Raw genomic sequence first — 22,666 nt, 5'->3', positions numbered from 1 at the left:
AATGACCTCCCATGTCCTTAGGATGCATCCCATGGCGTCCGGATCCCCAACACCGAGAAAGTTCGAAAGCGTGTATTATAACCTACAATTTTCGCTGTTTTTGGGGTATTTTGGACTCCTCCAGGACCAGTCATATTTTTCTCCTGAAATCATCCTAGGGGTGCCAGAACGCCTTATAACGTAGCCTGTGTGCTTGGTACCATTTTTGTTGCCTCAAAAAGCCTCTAAATACCCCATTTATCATTTCTCGTTCAACAAAAAATTGTCCCGAAATGAACGTGAAAGCATTCATATATTCGTTCCACGCCATGGGAGTCCTTTCTAATGACCTCCCATGTCCCTAGGAGGCATCTCATGGAATTTGAAGCACGGGGCTCGGGAAAGTCCGAAGCGTGTATTATTACCTTCAATTTTGGTTATTTGGGGGGCATTCTGGATTCCTCCAGGTTCGACCATATTTTTATTCTGTAATCTTCCTAGGGGTTATATCTTGTGGAAGAAGCTGCATAAGCAGCGATTAACGTCATTATGTATTATGTATTCTGTATTTTGGGGACATATCTTGAAAGTCTTGCAAGTAGTACGAAAAGGGAGACATTCCTTGTAAAGAAAAAGGAAATCGCCTGAATGGTTGTTCTGTTCTGGTCCACTTCCCCACAAAAGGGTTTAGTGGGAATTTTAAGACAAATATCTTATATATGTATGGACTTAGGGGTGTTAATGAGCCAGGGTGGCTCGCAAACTATTCGAGTTCGGCTCGGTCAAAGTTCGGCTCGGTCAAAGTTCGGCTCGAGAGGGCTCGACTCGAGTTCGGGATCGGCTCGAGACCTTAACGAGCCAAGCCTGAGCCTCCCTAAGTTCGGCTCGAGAGTTCGTGAACAAGCTCGAAAGTATTTTAGATATTTTTTATATAAGATATTAATGTCCCACATCGACATAAAATGTGAACAACAACCTTATTTTCATTATAAAATCTTACTGCCTTTTACTAAACTCCATTTTAAATTATGTCTTATTTGTATTATTGGACTATTTATTTTGAAATATATATTTATATAAACATTGAACACATTATATCTAAAAGAAAAAAAGAAAAAAAAAACTTGCATGCCTCTTTCAAAAAAAAAATAAAAAAATGCATGTGCTACACCGTACAGCCTACAACATACATAAGTTCCAAGTGTCCCACATCAGAATTCAGAAGTGCAGCGTGTGATTCTTTGTTATATGAAATTCTTGAAGTCCCACATTGATGAGGAAGGGAAGGAAAGAGTGAACTTTTTACATTAAAAGGGCATGTGGATAAAGAGTTGACAAACTTCAATGGAAGTTGGGCCTATTTATTAAATAGGCATGACCTGACTTTCATATTAGTTTAATCTTAGCAAAAGTATGTTGGGCTATATTTTTATCAAAAGCCTAATGAATAAAATTTTTGCTGTACTTTTTTTTAATATCTGAACAATTTTGTTTACGAGCCGAGCTTGGGTTTGAGCCTTTCGAACTCGAGCCGAGCCTAGATTTTTAGGCTCGACGAGCTTCGAGCTCAATCTCAAACATTTTCGAGCTGAGCCGAGCCTGGACATGTTCGGTCTCGGTTCGGCTCGTAAACACCCCTATTTATGGTGTTGAATTTCGAAAAGGTTTTGTTTTGTAGTATATTCGTTATACTTCAAGTCTTAACCAGTTTCCGAATAAATTGGATGTATAAGTCATCCCTCATGAAGTTAAATTGTTCCTAATTAGAGTAATTTTTTAAATTTACCTTGTTCAGGGTGGTCGACTTGTGTACCAGCTTTGCTTACTTGTTTGAATTATGAACATGTCCTGGTGGGACATGCTCGTCTATTTTGCAGGACCAAGCTAATTAGGTGAAGTATGGGGGGATACTTAGCTTTTATTATACTAGCCTTCTATGCACGCGATAATGCGTTGATTTCTTGCTTTGTTCTTAAATTTCATCTAAATATAATTTTGAAAAGTATAATTGATAATCATTATAGTACAAACTAATATAATTTATAACTTGTTTAGAAATTGACATTTAGATGTAAAGTATTCATTTCATTTGTAAACCTTTCAAAAAAAATTTAAAAGTTTTTATTTATTTATTGAGTAACCATTTTTCTCTTTTATGTTAAGTTACTTTGTTAATGCTTATTTAGTTTATTATTGGAATTTGAAGGAGACATCAATACATACCATGACCCCATCTTTAAATTATAAGAAAGGATATAATCTTAGAGAATCTGAATATGTAATTATATATATTAGTAAAGGACAAAAAAGACTTTTCATAAAGGGACACCGTAGCTCCCCCCTTGGCTTATATAACAGAGATGTTCGTCGCGTGGTCTCTATTTCGAACCTCTAGTTAATCTCTAAGGACATTGAATATATTTAACTAAAATAAGCTTGTGCATGTATGTACATATAGATTCCCCTTTTATTTTCAGTTTTTAGTTCATTTTCTTGGTTTTTTTGAATAAATTAGTATCTCTTTCTAAGACTTCTTCAAACCCTATTATGGGGGTTTTAGTCTATTTTGTGATCTTGCAGAGATGTCCTTCTGCCTTATAGGAGTTATGAGTAGGTTTTTTTTATTTTTTGATATGAGAAATTGTTCTCATTGTTTGAAGTTCGAGACTCAACGTAAAGGTATTGGAATCTCGGATGCGGTTAACATGGTTCGATCAAGAATGCTCTTCCAAAACTATGTCAAAATGATAGACTTCCTCATCAATATATAACTACTTGATTCAGCAAATACAAAGGGGATGCGCTATATTGCTCGATCTGGTTCATTATTGTAGTTTCTTCGAAGACGAATTTAATTTAATCTTGTTTAATTGTGTCTTGTTTTTCTTTAATATCTTTTGTTGATGTCGTTTGGTCTTCAATTAATGAAATTTCTCTTTCGAAAAAAAAATTAGCTAGTTTAGTTTCAAATATACTTTCAACATATAAACCTTTTTATAATTTTCACTAAAAGACAATTATAGATATTAATGATTAAAATTATGTATTGATTAGTCAAATATTGCAATTAATAAAGAATGACCGATGTACTACCTCTGTTTTTATTTAGTTGCAACATTCACCTTTTTGCACAAACTTTAAGAAATGAGAAAAGAGAGTATAATTGACCCACTTGTCCCTGCTACTAGTACTATACTTAAATGGGGGAGAGAGAGATTTAAGGGTTATATAGTCAAATTATCCCAAAAGCTTTCCTAAAAGGGAAAATGTTGCAACTAATAAAAAACACCTAAAAGTAGAAATTGTTGCAACTAAATAAAAACAGAGGTAGTATATAATAACAAAAACATATTTGTATCGCATTTTCTAGCCAGTGCAAAGCATGAGTTTAGATAAAATTTAGTTATAAATGAGACAAAACTCATATATAAAACTATTTCTAAATTGAACTGAGATCTTAAACTCAACGGTCAACTCTCTAAAGTAACAATGCAATTTAAATCAGAAATAAATACTGAAAAACTGCAAATTGTTTTTTCATATTCAAGCTGAGAATGAGATCTAAAGTGAACATTACATGTGATTGCTGAGCCTGATCTAGGTTACAAATTTACAATAGAATAGATTCAATTCTTTTTTACCCTTTAAAAATTTGAAGTATATGTGTTCCGCACAAAAATTAATTAAAGAAAAAGCCATTGCATGCAGAAAGCCAGCAAAGCTGCTACCAACTCTTAATTAAATTTAAGATGCATAAAATATTAACATACATTAAAGAAAATTAGCTTGGTGTCACTTGTCAGGGTGGCTGCGTTGTGGTATTGTCTGAACATTGCTATATAAATTTACTGGACCACCAAAGTATCATGTAACTATATAATAATTGGTGAAGCTCAATAGGTAAGTTGCCTTTAAGCAAAAACGTACCAACTCTTCCACGTATAATGGTAGTAATAATATAATCTCTCTAAAAATATGGATTAAAAGAGGAAAGAGTAAGATATCTTGCAGTGGCGGACTTAAGATTTTTTTTTTATTAGAACAGGTTCCTCCTAATAATCTATGTATAGTTACATCAATAAGCACCTTATAGTTATCGATCACTCTTGTTACATCAAATTAAGTTAGATATTACCGTCAACTTTTCTTCCAAATCATTGATAACTCTTTCTCATTTTACACTCCAAAAGAATCTAGACTTGATTTTCATTATATAGGTCATAGCCTCATATATAGGTTAGGCTCTTTTATAGAAATTATTAACAAAACGGTGATCATAACCCGCTTGATCTAGGAAAGTTCCTATAAGAATTTTATCTCTTGTAGTTGGCCATACACTATCTGGATTTTTCCAAGATCTAATATAACTCCTTCCTTAGCCATGGTGTGGCTTAACATGGCAACTTCTCAAGCCAAAACTTTATACTTCAAGATTCCAACATGCAACAATAATTTCTCGTGAAGAGTCAAGATGATCATTTGAAGATGTTTCTCGTGCTCTTCTCTATTTTTTGAGTAAACCAAAAAATAGTCTATGAATATCACTAAAAAAATGTGTTCAGGTAACCTTGAAGATATGATTCACCAAATCTATTGATAATACTGGTGCATTAGTCACTCCAAAAGACATCACTCTAGATTCATAATGACAGTAACTCATCCTAAAAAGCAATATTCTTCGTAATATTCTCATTCATATTTCTTAGTTGATTTGTAAGTAGGTAACTCAACCATAAGTCAAAATTCTTGCTCCCTTCAATTGATCAAACCAATCATCGATCATTGAGTGAGAGTATTTATTCTTTACGGTTACTTAACTCCACATAAAATAGTCAATAAAATAACCTTAGATTACCTTCCTTCACAAACAAGATTGGTGTGCCCATGGTGAAACACTAGACCTTACATATCTATTTTATAAATGGTCCTCCAATTAAGTCTTAATTTACTAATTTTAGCTAGAGCCAGACAATATATAAATCTTATAATAAGGGTTTTCCACTCTAGGCACTAAGTATAATACGCTCAAGTTATGTTGTCGAAGGCATATACACCATAATCGCTTCTAATAGTACATCCATATATTCATTCACAAGTGAAAAAATTTCCATTTTTATTCCTTCTATGTACATCCAAATTTTGGATATTGCATAAGTATCAATGATACCCTTTCCTTACACACAAAAAAGAGGTCATAGTTGAGATGATCTTGCACCAGACTTCTCATATAACACTTTTCAGCCCCTTTGAAAGATAGAGCACTACATCTAGAATATTCAAAAGTATCCCCTCCTAACCACTCTGATCTAGTGTTCCCGTGTTTGAACAGACAAACTCAAGCCGAAAAATAAACCTGTTCCGACCCAAATTTCTCATAAATAACAAATTCATTCCGACCCGACTTTGTGATTCAAAATAGACCACTTTTAAGTTAAAAGTCCAACCTGTTTTATGATCACCTCTAATAAAAAGTTCAAACGACAGAGTACACAATACGACCATAAAATCTTTTTGAAAGATAAGAGGATTTCCCTAGGCCCATGAAACAGGGCAAATTGTTCCATATCATAATTAGACAAAAAAGATGAAAACTCACTTGAGCAATACTTTTCAGCATTGTCTGTATCTTACCCCCACACCACACTTTATAGTAGCAAATTAGCAAATAACATAACATAACATTAGCTAAGCTTATGTTATACCGCATATATGTCAGTTGCTAGAAACGTGAACAGTAATGGACACTCCAAAAACAAAGTAAAAACAAATTCATACAACCAAACCAAACAAATTGATTAACAAGGAATACCTTGTAAAGTTGGCAATAACAACTCCATTAAACCCCAGCAAACTGTAGAACAGTAAGCTTCCTTTTTCAGCTTCCAAACACTAAAAATCAACAAACCCATCTTTCAATTCTAGTTCAGCTGCTCCTTTCTCATCAACTACTCACATTTATTACATTTATTTTTCACTTTGTACAGTAATCATCACTTCATTCTGTTTTTAAATCATTCAATTTCTGATTTTGTTCATTAAATTTTTCTGGGTCCTCCCCATTTTTTCTTCTTCATCATTTCTCTCTTATCATCTTCATTTTCATCTTCTTATTTTTTCTGGGTAAGTGAGAGTGAAAGAGAAGAGTTAAAAGGAGATGCCTTTAGTGAGATTTACAGTGAAAAATGAATATGGGTTGGGAGTTGAAGAGCTGTATAAAGATGGTGTTCAATCTGAAGATCCTAAACTTGTTCTTGATGGTGTTGCTGTTGCTGGTCTTGTTGGTGTTCTTCGCCAATTAGGTGATCTTGCCCAGTATGATCTCTTTCTCTCTCTCTCTTTACTTTCTTCTCTTTTAATCTGTTTTTCTTGCTTATTTTGGTGTTGATTTTTAGACTAAGTTGACAAATTGATTTCCCAGTTTTGCCTTTTCTGGTAGATTTTTTTTTCTAGAGTAAATACATGGAACTAATTCCTACAAAAAATCAATAAATATGGAAACTAAAGCCCTGTTCTTTTGGACACAGTCTCAGTTCAGCTCGTTTCAGTTCAGTTCAGCTACTTTCCTCTCATAGTTTTACTTCAGTTCAGTTCAGCCCAAAATATGGGTTTTTGTTGTAATTGTTGGGTTTTTTGTTGCTTTTGTATAAGAGTGAGATATATGGGTTATTGAAGATCAACTTTGGTCCTTAATCAGCAACTAGGACACTTACTAGCTGAGTTTGGGGATATGTTCAAATCCATGGGTTTATCCTTCAAATTGAAATCATGTTGTAAAAAATGTCCCTTGCTGATCATCTTTTAACATGTAAAAAATGACCATGGTTATGCAACATCATCTTTTAACATGTGTTTTTTTGGTTCCCGGCTAATTTCAATTACCATACACTACCACATCTAAAGTGGCAATGGCTTGGATGGTAATGAAAGTTTGGGAAGAAATATAGGAATTCGGAGATGGACATACATTGTCATTGACATATCATGAGTCTTTTTTTCATTGAATTTACCTATATATTCAGTATCACTAGTGTCATTTTATTGCTGCATAGCAAAATGAGGCTTACGGACTTTTTAGCTTCATATTGATAAAATTTGAAATGATGGTTTTCGTGCTGAGTGATATTTGCTATGGATTGTATTTTTTTGTGTGTTCATATTCACTTTTTCCTTAAATCTTCAGGGTGGGGATGTGATAGAAGAGGGTAAGGAGATTTTTAAAATTTTTGGTTAATAGAAGCCTCAAATGGTTGAAATTTTGTACAATCAATCCCCATTTGCATGTGATTGCTTGAGCCTGGTGGTCCTGTTGCTGATTGTAGTATTAGGAAGCTCAGCTGATTTGGGAGTTAGAACTTTTGAAGCAACTATTTTATCACTCTAGTGTTAACTTTCTGCAACAACATTACAGCGTTTACTGTGGTCGAGCTAAGGAAAGTTGGTTGGCTCGCCTGAGGGAGTGCTTGACAAGAGTAGGCTATAAAGATTAATGATTTGCTAGAATAAAGTACTTGCATAGGAGGTGGAATGTTGGCCTCTCTTACTTGTACTGAGAAAGCTGCATTAATCTTGGAGTATCAAAGTGCCAAGTGATGACAATTTGTTTGAGCAGTGATGATAGTCATGCTGAAGTTTATATTTGATGTTGAGCCTCAGTCTATCATAGGAGAAGTATTTGTTAAAAATGACTTGTATCTTGAAAAAACTTATAAACTCCCCCTCTTTCACCCCTCAGATAAAAGCAAATTGGAATCTTGCAACTTTTTGGTGAAAGAAAATCTGATAATATGCTTATTGCTTATACTAGTCAGTCAACCAACTTGAAAATGATAAGCTTAGGAGGTTTCTTTATTCATAGTAGCTTGTCATGCAGTACTTTGAGTTTTGACTATTGAACATCCTCCTTTTCTCTCTTCTTGTTCACTTATTAGTTATTACTAGACCTGGCAAAGTGGATCCGAAACTATGACCTGCACTCGTGTCGGACACTCGTACCCATCAATATCTCTACCCACTTCACATAGTACATTAAAAGTTTGTTGGTAAATATGAATATAGTTTTTACACAAAACATCACTCTCTAATTAGTTTATTCAAGTTACGCATTGTTGTTTTTCTTCTAGTCCTTTTGTCCTTTTCTAGTTCTTCAGAATTATGAAGTGTTTTCCTCTGTGTACAATCTTATTGTGAGGTAATGCATAGATGTTTTACATCTGTGTACAATCATATATTCTTATTCTTCTCTCACAACCATCACTACAAGAAAATAACCAACAACCACCAACTTCCAACCATAACGAAATTATGTGTGTAGACTTCAGCCTATTACCTAATCCCTCCAGATTTAGTTCCTTTCTCATGTTTTAGAAAAAGTGTGGAAAAGGAAGACTAAAAGAAACTACTGCTCTATCTAAATTAGTCTGGTCGATTGTATTGAAACCTTTTTGTTGCTTAACAAGTATTTCACTGTCACCAATGTTACGCAGAAAGTTTTCTAAGTCATCCTGTATAGATTATTAGATTGTGACTTTTCTCCCACCATGTGCTGTGGAATGTAGATTTGCAGCTGAGGTTTTCCATGGCTTACAAGAGCAGGTTGCTTCTACCTCATCCAGAAGTCATAAGCTGGTTAATCGTATTCAACGGATTGAAGCTTCACTCCCTTCAATCGAGAGGGCCATACTCTCACAAACAGACCACTTACGCTTTGCCTATACTCCTGGTATGCTTCTCTCTTATAATTGCTTTATATTGTTTGGCATATCAATCATTCTTGTAAACTAATTTATCTCCGATCATCATTTTGGTCCCCTGGTCTGAGTCGAGGAGGATCTGCTTTTGACATCTTATCTGATTTTAGTTTCTCTGAATCTATGTACTGTTGCTGTGCTAAATTGTATTTTTCCTTATTTCATATCAAAGCATAAGTGTATACCCTGCAAGAAGAGCTCCCTTTTTTTTTGAGTGCAAGAAAGACCAGTGTTACTCCGACACAGATCATCCCTTTGGTTAGTAGAGCCATCTACCCATCTGAAATATATATTGTGGTTGTTTGAATGGACCATCTATCAACTACTTATTCATGATGATAGTATGCCATCATTTTTCCAATTGGGAAGGACAATTCCCTCCAAATGTCATGCTAGTAACTTCGCATGACTTTACAAGTTAGCATCTGCCTGTCATTCTCCAATCAAGTCCTTGTTTATGAAGATCTTACTGCTAGTTTCATTATTTGGCTTTTCACCCCCAAACACCCCCCCCCCCCAAAAAAAAACCAGAAAAGATAAAGAAGAAAGAGTAACACAATTGAGAGGACCTTTTCTTGACTGGTTGTCGTGCTTATCGGTGTTTTTAGGCTAGCATAGTGAAATGATCCTTCTGAAATTCTGTCTCAAGATTTGCAGTTTTGCAGGCTCTGAATGGCATTCTCGCATCAAAGAGGAACGAAATCATTTCATCTGTGATGACTTGCCACATTTTATCATGGATTCATATGATGAGTGCAGAGAACCTCCACGTTTGCAGTTACTTGATAGGTGAGAATGATGTGTGAAACTGCTCATCCTGATTCTAAATCGTGCTTGTTCTCATACTTTGCTATTTATAGATTCGACCCCGGTGGTACTGGATCTTGCTTAAGAAGATACTCAGATCCAACATTCTTCAGGAGGGCATCATCTCGCTCTGAAGTATCTAACAATGAGAAATCTCAACGAGAAAGGAAGGCTCGGAAAAACAAGGTGCATTGTTTCTCTTTTCAGTTGCATTTCGATAGGGAGTGAGGATGATTAATATGACCTTTAAGATAGGACAGGAAAACATAGAACAGTTCCTTATGTGTCAGAAAGGTGATCACTTATGATTTACGACTTACGAGTACAAATCAAGTAGCATTGTTCTTTACTGTAAAGATGGAACCACGAAAGACTAGATAAAGTACTTTAAAATTTATGTTTCTGAATGAAATTTCAAAAAAAAAAAAAATAGTGTTGTTTCAGGAAAATCAATTACCTCCGTATGTGAAGATTGCCTTGCATATTCATGTAACTTTTTAATTTGCAGCCATGGCTTTCTTGAATATTCTGCCGCTTAATTGAAAATAATTTCATTGTCATTGCCTGTAATCTTCTTTAGGAACTAATGATCTATTTTTCAGTATATTTCAATTAACCATTCACGATGTACAAGAAGCCTAATATTACACCCACATTCCACAGAAAAGAAGATCTTGGCAGCGGAATGGACAACTTCCAAAGTCTGCACCACAAACTGTAAATGGCAGTTGCAGGTATCAGTTAATTTACTTCTCTGGATTTATGAGCAGAATTATCAGTGAATAACCATAGGCTGTAAATGGCCACTTTCTTTGACTTTTTTTTTTTTGAGCTGATTTTTCTTTGACGTTATTGCTCTTTCTTTTGGCTAAAATTACATTTGATGGTTTTCAGGATGCAATTTTCCTCTACTGGCCAAGGACAGTCTTCTCTGTCACATACAGGTTCTGCCTTTGACATGACCTTCAAATCTGATATGGGAGATCAATCAGATTCACGTGGTTCGAAGGATGGAGTAGATTTTAGTGATTGTGTTTCTTATCCAAGCATATTGACCTTGCCTGATGAAACCAAAAAACGGGGATCCTGTTCTTCAGTAACGGGGGCAGAAGTAAGCAACAATGGATCAATGTACCGTGATGAGCAGACTACCGTAGCCAGTGATGATAACCTGTGCAGTCATGCAGCGGAAGCAACTGTTCCCCGCTCTTCTAGTGCGACCTGGGACGAGATACTGGAAATAGTTGAGCCTACAGATGTAAATTATGAGATCGAGGATATCCAACAAGTGCCTGTGACAAATACGTCCCTTCCTGAGCAAGAGGCTAAGCTTGTGAATGAAAATGGTCTCAATCATTTTAACGACTTCTCTGAACATGGAAGTACCCCAAAATCAAAAGCTGATGAGTGGTACCCAAAAACAGCTAGTGATGGGAACTTTATTGATCCGACTATGGATTATGAGATTAATGAAGTTCGAGATTTACTTAAGCCTAAAATTGACCTTCATGAGCATTATGCGGAGCCAGCTCGTCCTAATTTGTGCATGCAAGTGGTGGATTTGTCTGAAGGTGAAAAATCGCCACAGCCAACTACAATTGGCAACTTAATAAATGATTCCATATACAGGCGACTGGGAACAACTGAGGCTCAATATTCTATTGATGCTAAGTTTATCATTGCTGAGAAGGAATTGGGAATTGTCGACTCTGTACATGCTGGTGCAGTGAATGCCTTTACTGAAGATGCTAACGAAGTAAAAGCGATTGAATGGAGCCAGCAGCAATCAGAAACAGTCAACACAGAGCATGTTAGTCAAATAGATAACTTTTGTGAAGGTGGAAAGGATGTAAAATTAATTAGATGTAGCCACCAAAATATGGAAGTAGTCAATCCAGAGCTTGTTAGTCAAGGGGATGGCTTTTCTGATGATGGAAACAGAGAGAAAGTTATTGAGTGGAACCAGCTGGAAGTGGAAACAAATAGTACAGAACATGTTAGTCAGGAGGAGACCTTTTCTGATGTTGGAAACAATGTGAAACGAATTCAATGGAACCAGCAGGAAGTAGAATTACGAGATGATGAAAATGTTAGTCAAGTGTCTACGTTTACTGAAGATGGAAACAGTGTGCATGTAATTGAGTGGAACCAGCTTGAAGATATCGACAGTGGAACAGAAAACTTTGTTGATGCACTAAATACTATTGAATCAGAATCTGAAAGTGATTTTGAGACCGAAATGAAAAAGGAAGTACAAGCAACAGCTTTGAAAGATGAATTGGGAGAAGATACAGTGAACAGCCAAACATCAGATATAAGAAATCATTTAGTACCAGGTCATCAACATGTTTCTGCATCCTATGATCACAAGGAAGGAGGCGTAGAAGATATAGAGAGGTCAACCGCTTATGTGTCTTCATCCAATATGCAGTCTCCACACCATATTCAGTCATCTCATGACAAGTTGGATTCAGGTTTGAAAGATGAAATGGGAGAGGATACAGTGAATGGCCAAACATCAGATATAAGAAATCATTTAGTACCAGATCATCAACATGTTTCTGCATCCTATGATCACAAGGAAGGAGGGTTAGAAGATATGGAAAGGTCAACTGCTTATGCGTCTTCATCCAATGTGCAGTCTCCATACAATACTCAGTCATCCCATGAAAGGTCAGAATCGGCGGAAGGCCAGAAACTGGATGTTTCCAGATGCTTGTTTGACAAACAGTCCATGGAAACCAGTCAATCTGCTTCTCTCTCCAATGTTCCTCGGGTTCTAAGTGTTTGTGCTAATGTTCCGGAGATAGAAGTAGAACCTGCAGTCTGTGAAATTGCAAAATCTGATTCTGAGGCTCCTGGTGATGAGAGGAACATTAGTGCATCTCATGTGCCTCCGGAATTATCAACTGGGTCATCTGCCACCTACTCACCTGCTCTCTGGACAAATGGATTTCTCTTAGGACTACAGCCTTCAAAACCTACTGTGTTTGGCAGGCCTAATTCAGGGGATTCTGCTCAGACAAGTAATAGTAATGAAGTTGGTCAGTGCAATCTCGATGCAATGCAGAAGGTTGATCATGCAGGAATTCTGGCTTCATCAGTAAATAAAATCGAGCATGTCAATAATTTGTCTCAACAAAGATTAGAGAAGACACATAATACAACTGTAGGCTATGATAAGAGTAACCTAAGTGATCATCCTATGGTAGATCCGAGGAATGGTGATGCAATGCTTCTTGAAAGTAAAGTCTCCATAGGTACAAATGTGAAAGATGTATCTTCTGAAGCTACTGGTGCAAGCGAAGATAGATCATCATTGTTATCCCTTCTCGGTCGTGGTTTACTGAAAAATGGTCTGCGCAGGACAGGATCACTGGGTTTTGATGAAAGCCATGAAAGTAGTAGCCCCTTGAAAACTAATGAATTTGAGAATAGATTCCAAAATTCTGTTTCACACTCAGTACCTGAGACTGATCATAAAGGAAAGTTGAACTCTCCTGTGAGTTCTCCACCACCATCACCACCTCTTGAGCATATGAAGATATCTTTCCAACCTGTTGATGGATTTGATACTTCCAGATTAAAGCTTAAATATCCAGAAGGGGTTGATCACTACGAAAACTCTTTAGATGCATTCCCTTCATTTCAGTTGGTTCCAGAGTCTACTAAGTTGCAGCATGATATTGGCTCAGATTCTGATGATGATACTTTTTGTCGATCATATGCCTACATGTCAGATGAGTCCCTCAGCCAGTCAGACTCAAATTCTGAACAGTGGGAGTCTGGCGATTCCACAGAAAGTAATGATCACACGCTTTATAATGGCTTGCATAGAATTTCTTCAGCAGAGTCTGCCTCAGTCTCTCCGAAGCATAAAGAAGCAGATCAAGGAAATACACATGTTGGCTCTGGATCTGGCGGTGATGCCCATCCACTGTCTAATCCTTCATTTGGTTTACCAATTTTGGATGCCAAGAACCCATTTACTTTTCAAGAAATGAAACTCTGTCTGAACCCAGAAGTAAATTCTTCCCATCTCCAGGATCCAACACATGAACCCCCACCTCTTCCACCATTACAGTGGCGGGTTTCAAGACCACCGTTTGATGAACTAGAAGACAATCAGGATCAGAGATCTGATAGTCCGAGTCCATATTTTGTTCCTAAACTTTCAAACTCTGCCATTGCTCACCCAGTAAAGGTGGATTCAGCTAAGCTAATAAGTAAAACTGAAGATTCAGCTTCACTTGCAAACCCTAAAAAGGTGCTTATTGCTCACCTTAGTTCATTTTATCATTAATGCAGTCTAGTTTATATATTGATGCCCCTGTTCAAAATCACCTTCTTCAAATGGCTTGGCTTTTGTCTTTTTATATGATGATGATTATCTTTATGGCCATCCAGCAGGGGGAGGATAAGAAACTTGGACAGGAGAAAACAAATCATGCAGTTAAAGATAGAGAAATGGATGACAATGGAGATTTTCTTCATCAAATCCGAACTAAAGTAAGTCCAACTTTCTGACATCAATATCTAATTAAAACCTGGTGAGCTGAAGGATATTATATATGGAACAATTTCGGACTTCTCATATTACAAAAGTCAGGGGCTTTCGATATCATTGAATAGTCCTTTTGTGTTATTAATGCATCACAGTGATAAGTATTAGTGGGTGGGCGTGGGGGGAGCTGAACAACTTGGTTCCAGAATTCTTATATGAACCATCTTTGGGCATGTCTCCATGCTCGAGTATGTATGTCAAGTAGACTAGCTTGTTGAAGAGGACTCCATTCTGAAGTTAAATTGTTATATTAACTTTGACTTGGATAAGAGGGTTTAAGCTCTCAGCGGAACCCAATTTCTTTTATTGATCCAGGACCACCTTGATTTTTGTGATCTCAAAGTTGTTTTAGTTGACAAAAGTCCTTGAATGCAGTGATACCAGCAGTGTGACACTAAAAAGATTTTACAGTTCGGATAGATGTCTTACAAGTTACAAGAGTTAGAGGTCCTCTTGGAATTGAAAAACTGCAATGAACAGTATGAGCTTGTGTTGTGGTCAGGAAATCTGTAGTAGTCTGAACAGTATGAAGCTCCCTTCAAGTTCAAAGGATTTTGGCTTGATGATTAGGGTGAACCTAAGTTGACTTTGAAAAAGTTGACTGCTCTTGTGATCTAATACTTCCAAGTTTTGTGTTTGAAACAAGGCTTTCCAACTTAACATCTCCCAACCAAAGAACTCAAAAGCCAATGACTTGTCTGAGGAGCCCCTGGGTTTTAGTGGGGTTGACCCCAATGACTTTAAAATATTAAGATAGATGAACTGGCACACAGAAACCTTTTTGGAAGGATCAGATTGTCTGGAAATTTAGTACTTCTCATTCTTTTTGGAGGGCCATCCATGATACTTTGATAGATTTTGGCATATTTCAGTTACCCAAGAATGCTAGCTCGATAAAAAAAAATTCCTTGAATTTTAGTGAGTGCAGGATACATGTCGAGGTATAAAGGCATCACATTGTTAATTTTTGATTCAAGCCGAAACATTTTAAGACTTGTTTATTGTTATAGGGTGCTTCAATTTTTTCAATTGATAATGGTGTAGTTTTTGCATTGTTGCTATATGTGACTCTTAGACCAGCAAGCAGGCTGACAAATAAAAATACGGTTTTGATATGTGCAGCCCTAGCCCCTATGGGTAACAATGAGGATCATATACATTTCCAGAAATGATATTAGTTTAAGAAATTTATGACAAAATCACATGTCATTCAGTGTTAATTAATGCTTAGTTATTGCTTAATTTCTCCACTTTTAGCTTCTTATAGAAGACTGCATATTTCATTTTCCATAAAAGTAAATTGGATGGTCATAATTTGAATCCATAAATTGGACCCGGAGGGGGATTAGGACCGGTGGGGCGCTCAAGCCCTAGAAAATCCCCGAACTACCACAGGGGAGGAACCCTGGGAAAACTTAGCTGCTGTCAAAGTTGAAACCTTGTTGTGTATGTCTTATAGAGTTGGAAAATCATTTTCTACGTGTGATTCGGGAATTGGATAATAAAGGTTGGCAATTAGTTTTCACAAGGTATGATGTTATAACAATCTCCTGCATAAGTGTAGGCTAGAAAGTTCTGGTGGTGAAAAAAGGTATAACTAATTCCCGAATTACTGTAAGTTTTACAATGATTTTCAATTCGGATACTAATAGAAGTATAACTACACTAAATCAAAAGGTTGCCAATAAGGTTCCTGCTATGGTATTCTATAGTTGCTTTCTGATTCTTTGCTAGTAATTAGTCATGAAAATTATGATTCATACTTTAATATTGTTAAACTAGAAACTAAGACTGATGTTGCAGCAAAGTGAATGTTCTGATTCTTCAGTTGTGACAAGTTTTGTTTTCTTGACTGACATTCTTTTTTTTTTTCGATAATTCAGTCGTTCAACTTAAAACGTACAGAACCAATACGATCAACCTATTCTCCTACTCCTGCCACAAGTAACAAATTAACAGCAATCTTGCAAAAGGCAAATGCAATTCGCCAGGTAATGTTACTCTCCTGTGTTAAGCACCGTTATATGATGATAGAGATGGATGCGTGCGTATTGCAGTTAAATAGTTTTCAACTTTACATGCATATTAGTAATGTAGAAAGTGGGGAGAATTTATGGTAGTTCACTATTTTATTTGCTTCGTGTCCTCCCTTGATGACGCACAAATGCCTGGATTAATAAATCGAAGCAACATCCTCACATAGTCCAATCTTTTAAATCATAGACCACATCCCGAATGAACATATAACTCAAAAAAAAAAATTGAATATTGTAACTTTTATTATTTTACATTTTCATGTTCCGCTGAACATACAAGTGAAAGTATAAAGCATAGTAATTTTTATATCCATCCACATGTTCTTTTCATGATACCTCCATGCCTTTTGAACATAGAAGTAAATGATTCAGAATATAATGGAAATATATCTCAAACATAGTAACTTTGTTGCTAATGTCTGGTGTTGCTGCAATTTTAATGTCTGATGTTGAGATACAAAGGCATGTCTCATACTGCCTAGCAGTGTTACTCCGACACCTTCATTTACCTCAAAAACAAGGTGTCGTCTCGTGTTGTGTCCGACACGTCACTTCACTTGGATACTTCATTTTAAACTAAAAACTTGACTTTTTCTGCAAAAATAGCCGAGTCGGATACTTGGACACCCGTATCCGAGTTTACACTCAATCCGTGTCTGAGTAATATAGCTGCTAGGTTTATCTGATCATGTTTGTTCTTGAAACTATATTAATTCTAGTACTGTGTTGTCATTCAGGTTGTTGGGAGTGATGATGGCGAGGATGATAGCTGGAGCGATACATGAACACTTGGGTGCAATTTTGCAGTTAGTTAGAAAAACGATCTCGATTTGTCCTATCGCTTGATGCATTAGTCATATGTTCTGTTTCCTGTGACTTGTAACTGTAAATAGTATCTGTCTGTAATTAAATTGTAGTGCTAACATAGGTTCTTAAAATTATATGACCAGGAACACTCTTGGTGTACACAAAAGTGAAACTTTTCTCAAGCATTCTTGGCTCTATCTGAGTATATGTAGGCCTATATGTTAAAATTCATTGTTCGATCTCGAAGATATGATAGGTTTCCTTTAAATTAGAGAGAAACCAGCCTGCTAGGCTCTTCGTCGCTACGAAGCTACGTGCCGCTGCTTTCTGCTAATTTGCAATCATTTTTGAGATCATTCTCAACATTTTCTGTGTTTATGGTGATTTCGTTATACTGATTGAGTTATGATAGTTTCTCGGAGTAGATTGACAAAACTAATTTAATATGTTTTGGGGGGAGTATATAAGGAGTTGAAAAGGGCTATGATGTAAACAATATTTGATCATTATGTCTTGCATATTATAACAAGTTAGTTGGCATCTGTAGTAGGTAAAGGATTGTATAGTTTCTCTTTGGCAGTAGAATCCAAAACGAATCATCATTGTTTACTGATCAACAAAAATCTGAAGTGAAGTGCTTTTGTGGACATTATCTGATGTTGTGATCTGTATTGGAAGACAACACGATTTTTAGATGTTAAGGAGGTTAGGAGGCACTCCAACTCTAAGCGTTTGTTCTTCCCAGTTTATTTTCAGTTTAGTTGCAATGAGTTTAATTCAGTTCCAATCAGTTCATTTCAGTTTTTAATTTATTATCATTACTATTAGTTATAATTTAATTCAGTTCAGTTCAGTTGCAACTAGTTCAATTCAATTGAGTTCAGTTCAGTTGTTTTATGCCGAACATAATAGACTATAAGTGTTCAGAGTTTTCGGGTAGATTTTGTAGAGGAAGAAAGATATTGACTTATTTGAGTAAGTTGTGAGTTATATGATTATAAGGTATTAATGCACTGAAATATTTAGGATATAGTGCAACCTAAGCATGTTATAATTAAATGAAAAAATTTATAGAACACTATTTAGACCATCATGTTAAAAACATGCTAAGTAAATGGACAATTCACTATTCTTTACGCGCTTAAAAAATTAAAAGTCGAAGCATAATCGTAAATCGTAACCGCAATCACAATTAATCAGGAGCGATGTTATGTTGGGGCCTAAGAGAGTCATGGCTATTGCTGAAACAACAAAAACTTGAAGGATAATAAGCTAAGAGATTAAGAAGGTGAAAATAAAAGTTGTCTTATTGATAAGCTAACTTTTCTTTACAACCATGTTTAGAATTTTTTGTTAAATTGATCCCCCTACATAACCAAGTTTGACTTCGCCCCGACTATTAATCATTCATATACAAACGTCTTTGATAAGGACAATATCCCCTTAAGAAATTGTAAATGGCATATCTTCCCAACTTTTCAAGGAAAAAGATAAAGAAACAGAAATACATCTTATGCAAGTTTGTCTGCATGTTGTGTTACATTGGGAAAAAAAAGATGTAATTGCAAATGAGATTGCTTTTGCATTCTGTTAAATTAAGAAAAAAGAAAGAAAGTATATATAAAATAAATAAAAAAGAATTGCTTTTGCATTGTTTAAGAAGATTTGTTTGTTAAAGAAACTCCCCCCAAAGCTAAAGAAAAGCTACCTTTATTATGCTGAAATTGCATGCTCTTTTCATTAACTTTTTTCTTTGGGAAATGCCAATTAAGTTACATGTTATAGAGATATTGTTACACATTGAAATGGAAACAAAAGAGTTAATGTCAAAACTATAGCCATTAAACTCTAAGGTTTAAATCAAGGATGTTTTGGCCTAGTGGTTATGATTGATGTGCTGTGAGCAATAGGTCACAGTTCAAATTCCTTTTCTCTTTCTTTGTACTGCCTTCGTGGCTCATATGGATTTAAAAAAATCTCTAAGGGTTAAAAAAATCCACGAGAGTTGTAAAAGTCTTGTAAATTCATAATAAACGAAAAACTATTATTATAGGATATAATATTAAGACGAAGTCTCAATCTATAACTATGAGAGACTAAATTGGATTCTCATGGGAGGTATTCGGTCATTTTTGCAAATTAAAGTTAAAAATTAGTATAGAAAGTAATTTAATTGGTATTTCCAATATCAATTTTAAAAAAAATATTACATTGATTTTAAGATGAAATCTTATTTGAGCTTGTAAGTCTTTAATACTCTTTTTATTAATAGGTGTATCCCAAATTCATCTAACGTTTAACAAAATCAGGACGACTAAGGCTATGTGTAGGGTGAGTAACTGTACAGCCCCCCCCCCCCCCCCCCCAAACAAATAAGGGCTCAATTCTATTAGTTGTTCGCCTAAAGTAAAAAACAAATCTAATTATTACAAGTTCCTTTCCAATTTATCGAGTATAATAAAGAGGTTAATTTCTATTTAGTGTTTTGCTTTATTTCTTCTTGTTCTCCAAAAAAAACCATTAATGACTCTTGTGTCTCTTCTTAATCACTAAAAAATTTCAATTCTTATCATTTAATTTAGCAGAAGGCCCTTAAATTATACTCCCTCCATTTCATTTTAATGGTTGCATTTTGATATTTTACACTATTTACAAATTTCACTTTGACCATCATTTGTGATTTATACGCCGATGAAAATATAGTCATGTGGGATCTTGTTAGATTCATCATAACATGTATTTTATTAATATGTACTTTTTATAATTTTTACAAATACAAAACTAAAGATATATGTCCTCAAAGTTTTGCATTGACATGCGTAAAAAGTATAAGTGTGTAGATTAAAATGAAACGAAGAGAGTATGAGACGGTTCTAAACAAAATCTAAACAATTGAAAATTAATATGCAAACTTGGGAAGACACCCAACTTAAAGATTATTGATAGTGCATGTTAAGTTTTCTAACTACATCTAAAGTATTGTGTTATTATGAAGGAAAAAGCTAAATGCAGCCCTAAGGGCTGCATATAAGAAGCTAAAAATGGAAAAAACAAGCATTAACTGATCATTTATTACATAGATTAATGCAAATTTTTGTCATAAATTTACAACTAAATTCCATTTTAAGCAATGTATTTATGTCTTATATGCAGCCCTAAAGACTGCATATAGCATAACCCTATTATAAATAGCAACAGAATAAAATAAAATGGGGAAATAACTAAAAGGAATAGTATTACCTGAAAAGCATAAATCCAACTTTGAGCATCATTAAATTGCATCTTTCATAATGTTGGTTGAGAAAATTTGTTTGGTGGCCGACGTTGTTCCTTCTCTTTTGATAGTTTAAATAGAGAAAAAGGTATCCAAAAAGAAAAAGCGAAAAAGTTAATCTTGCGCTTAATTTAGGTGCTCAACTAACTATTCAGTTGCGTTATAAAAATGCATGTCTAGATTTTTATTGGATTTAATATGGATTCATTGCACAGGAACCATAACATAAGCATTTGATCAATGCACTTAGCATTTGCCCTTTTGGAGTAGGCTCAATACCCATTAATTGTACTTTGGAGGTGGAGATTTCCCTAATCTTTCTCGACACATTTAAGGACTTTTGTTCGTGTAGAACTGTAGATGGACCGAGTTGAATTGCGTGCAAGATTGTGATCCAGATGACAATGGATTATAAATCCTAAACCAGATCCTGTAGGACCTTATCTTGTTTTAAGGATATGAATCTAAGTTCGTTAGAATATTATGCGAGTCTGGATAGTGTGTAAGTCTTGGTATTTTGGGTAGGCGGGTATAGATTTAAAACGCTCTTGGACCCAAACCGTACTCATAGACACATTTAAGCATATTTGAAAGTATATTGTTTTAATCTCCTAAACTTATATATACACTTCAACATAGAGAAGTTTGTTGTTGTTTTACACACTTAAACTATGAAAATAAGCTTTTAAAATTTGTTGTGCACACTAATACATTGATAAATTTGTTGCGATCTTATAGTGCATTGCAATCGGAAGGCTGGTGTGATTCTATTTAGGTAAGTTGTCCTATTACTAGATGTTCGCCTACAGGTTGATTTGTGTAACTTGGGTATATACTCTCCGATTTTCCAAAATAAAAAACTATACATAATATTGTCACATTTGTCCGCGGAAGCCGAATATCAATCTATGACGTCCATGGTCCATCAATGATCACTTTGTGAATTGAAATAGTTAAAGAAATTTCTTTAAGATTAGAAAGTGTGTCGCTCACGAGATATGATTATGTGATAGTAACCTGACTCTATACAATACTCAAAATCTTAATTTTCACAAGAAAACAAAATAAATACATTGGGGGTGATCATTTTGTAAGAGATGCGATCACAAATGGGTTAATTCCTCATTCCTATGCCCCAATCAAAGTTCAGTTCGCATAAGTTTTGACACAAGCTCAATTTGAATTTTTGGTCCACATATTGACCGTTTGAGATCTCCAACATATATAGTGTAATATTTTCTTAGGAAAGCGTATTAATCTCTTGTGACTAGGTTATATAAGTATTGTGTTTAGGATTAATGAGAAAGCTGAAATTTGTGGTAATTTTAATCAAATCGGAAATTCTTCTTTGTAAGAGATGAAATTCGATCCTAAAATTTCTGGAATCGAAAGTAATGCCCAACGCCACTACACTATCATCTGTTGCTCATAATTAGAGCTTTATTACTCTTATTATGTTTTGAGTTAATCAATGTGTAGAAAGTTCTATATTCCAAGAGCTTATGTGATAAGTAATCTTAAGGAATAAGTACTAATTGGCGCATAAAGGGAAAGAAAGTAGAAAAAGAGAAAGCATAAAACAATGAAATAAAGTAACTTGTAAAGATAATTGTTATTACACAAATAAAGAAAGAAGCTTGTGACAATGGCCATACATTTAGGTCTAAACCATGTGCTACCTACTAATCAACCATGTTAAACAAAAGAAAGTATATTAAAATATATAACTCTCATTGGGTAAAAGAAAAGTGAATAAAAGAATTGTCATACGAATATAAAATTTCCTTCAAGAAGTTTGTCATTAATTATCCTACAACGACTTTTCTTCATCCCTAGTATCTGGAAATTGATATGTTATTGTTTTAGATATAGTGATTACAGAATAAATCTTGATCTTTTAGAGTTGAACTTTACAGAATATATTCATTATTTTGGGCAATAAAATAGTACGATATTTAAGAATTAAAATCTTTTGTTTCACTTTTTGTGTACCACTTTGTGTGCCGCTGATTTTTATTGATCGTTATGATTAATATGTCTCATTATTTTATGATTAAATTTTAAAAATATTCTCTAATCTAACTATAGAAATCACAGGCACACAAGTGGTACATAAAATATGAGATGGAAGATTTAAACTTGATATTGAAAATTTGAAATATATAACTATTAGGTTTTACTTTTGTTAAGAAAGTTATTGATGAGACATTGCCGCCCTCTAATCTCTTGATAAACTTAATAGAAGAACTAAAATTAGGGGGAAGAACTTAATATATCTAGTGGCCGGTTTGATAGTCCATAACTAAAAGACATCGATGAATAGTGGAATACAACTTGTCAATTACAAGAATTTTAATAATCACAAACCAAAGTAGTTCATTAAATATCAGATGTTGCATAAATAATTACGAACAATAGTAATTTAAGTTAATCAAGAAAAGAAAGCCTAAGA

The 22,666-nt window shown here is 34.9% G+C and overlaps 1 protein-coding gene across 3 annotated transcripts; it reads left to right on the top strand.

The window, feature by feature from the left end:
• Positions 1–5,674: 5,674 nt before the first annotated feature.
• Positions 5,675–17,171, top strand: LOC104900487 (SCAR-like protein 2). 3 transcript variants are annotated; one of them, XM_010687904.4, is made up of 9 exons: positions 5,675–6,291; positions 8,535–8,698; positions 9,392–9,515; positions 9,587–9,719; positions 10,197–10,267; positions 10,428–13,800; positions 13,944–14,042; positions 15,981–16,088; positions 16,871–17,171. In XM_010687904.4, exons 1-9 carry the CDS (start codon positions 6,134–6,136, stop codon positions 16,916–16,918), a joined length of 4,278 nt encoding a protein of 1,425 aa, XP_010686206.2. In that variant the 5' UTR covers positions 5,675–6,133; the 3' UTR covers positions 16,919–17,171. The 3 variants fall into 3 exon arrangements, with proteins under 3 accessions (XP_010686206.2, XP_010686205.2, XP_048491274.1); XM_010687903.4 differs by having other exon boundaries at positions 13,941–14,042; XM_048635317.1 differs by lacking the exon at positions 5,675–6,291 and having other exon boundaries at positions 8,559–8,698; positions 9,384–9,515; positions 13,941–14,042.
• The last annotated feature ends 5,495 nt before the right edge of the window (positions 17,172–22,666 follow it).

Source organism: Beta vulgaris, chromosome 8 (assembly GCF_026745355.1).
Source record: "Beta vulgaris subsp. vulgaris cultivar EL10 chromosome 8, EL10.2, whole genome shotgun sequence".
NCBI lineage: Eukaryota > Viridiplantae > Streptophyta > Magnoliopsida > Caryophyllales > Amaranthaceae > Beta > Beta vulgaris.
The sequence above is the reverse complement of the archived record's forward strand: the minus strand, read 5'-3'. Positions and strand labels throughout refer to the sequence as shown.

What these genes read in the sequence shown, in the direction of transcription:
- LOC104900487 (XM_010687903.4), top strand. Translation starts at nt 6,134, where the DNA reads ATGCCTTTAGTGAGATTTACAGTGAAAAATGAATATGGGTTGGGAGTT. An exon ending in ACGCTTTGCCTATACTCCTG is followed by an intron (nt 8,699 to 9,391) that starts GTATGCTTCTCT and finishes GCAGTTTTGCAG; the next exon opens with GCTCTGAATGGCATTCTCGC. An exon ending in AGGCAAATGCAATTCGCCAG is followed by an intron (nt 16,089 to 16,870) that starts GTAATGTTACTC and finishes GTTGTCATTCAG; the next exon opens with GTTGTTGGGAGTGATGATGG.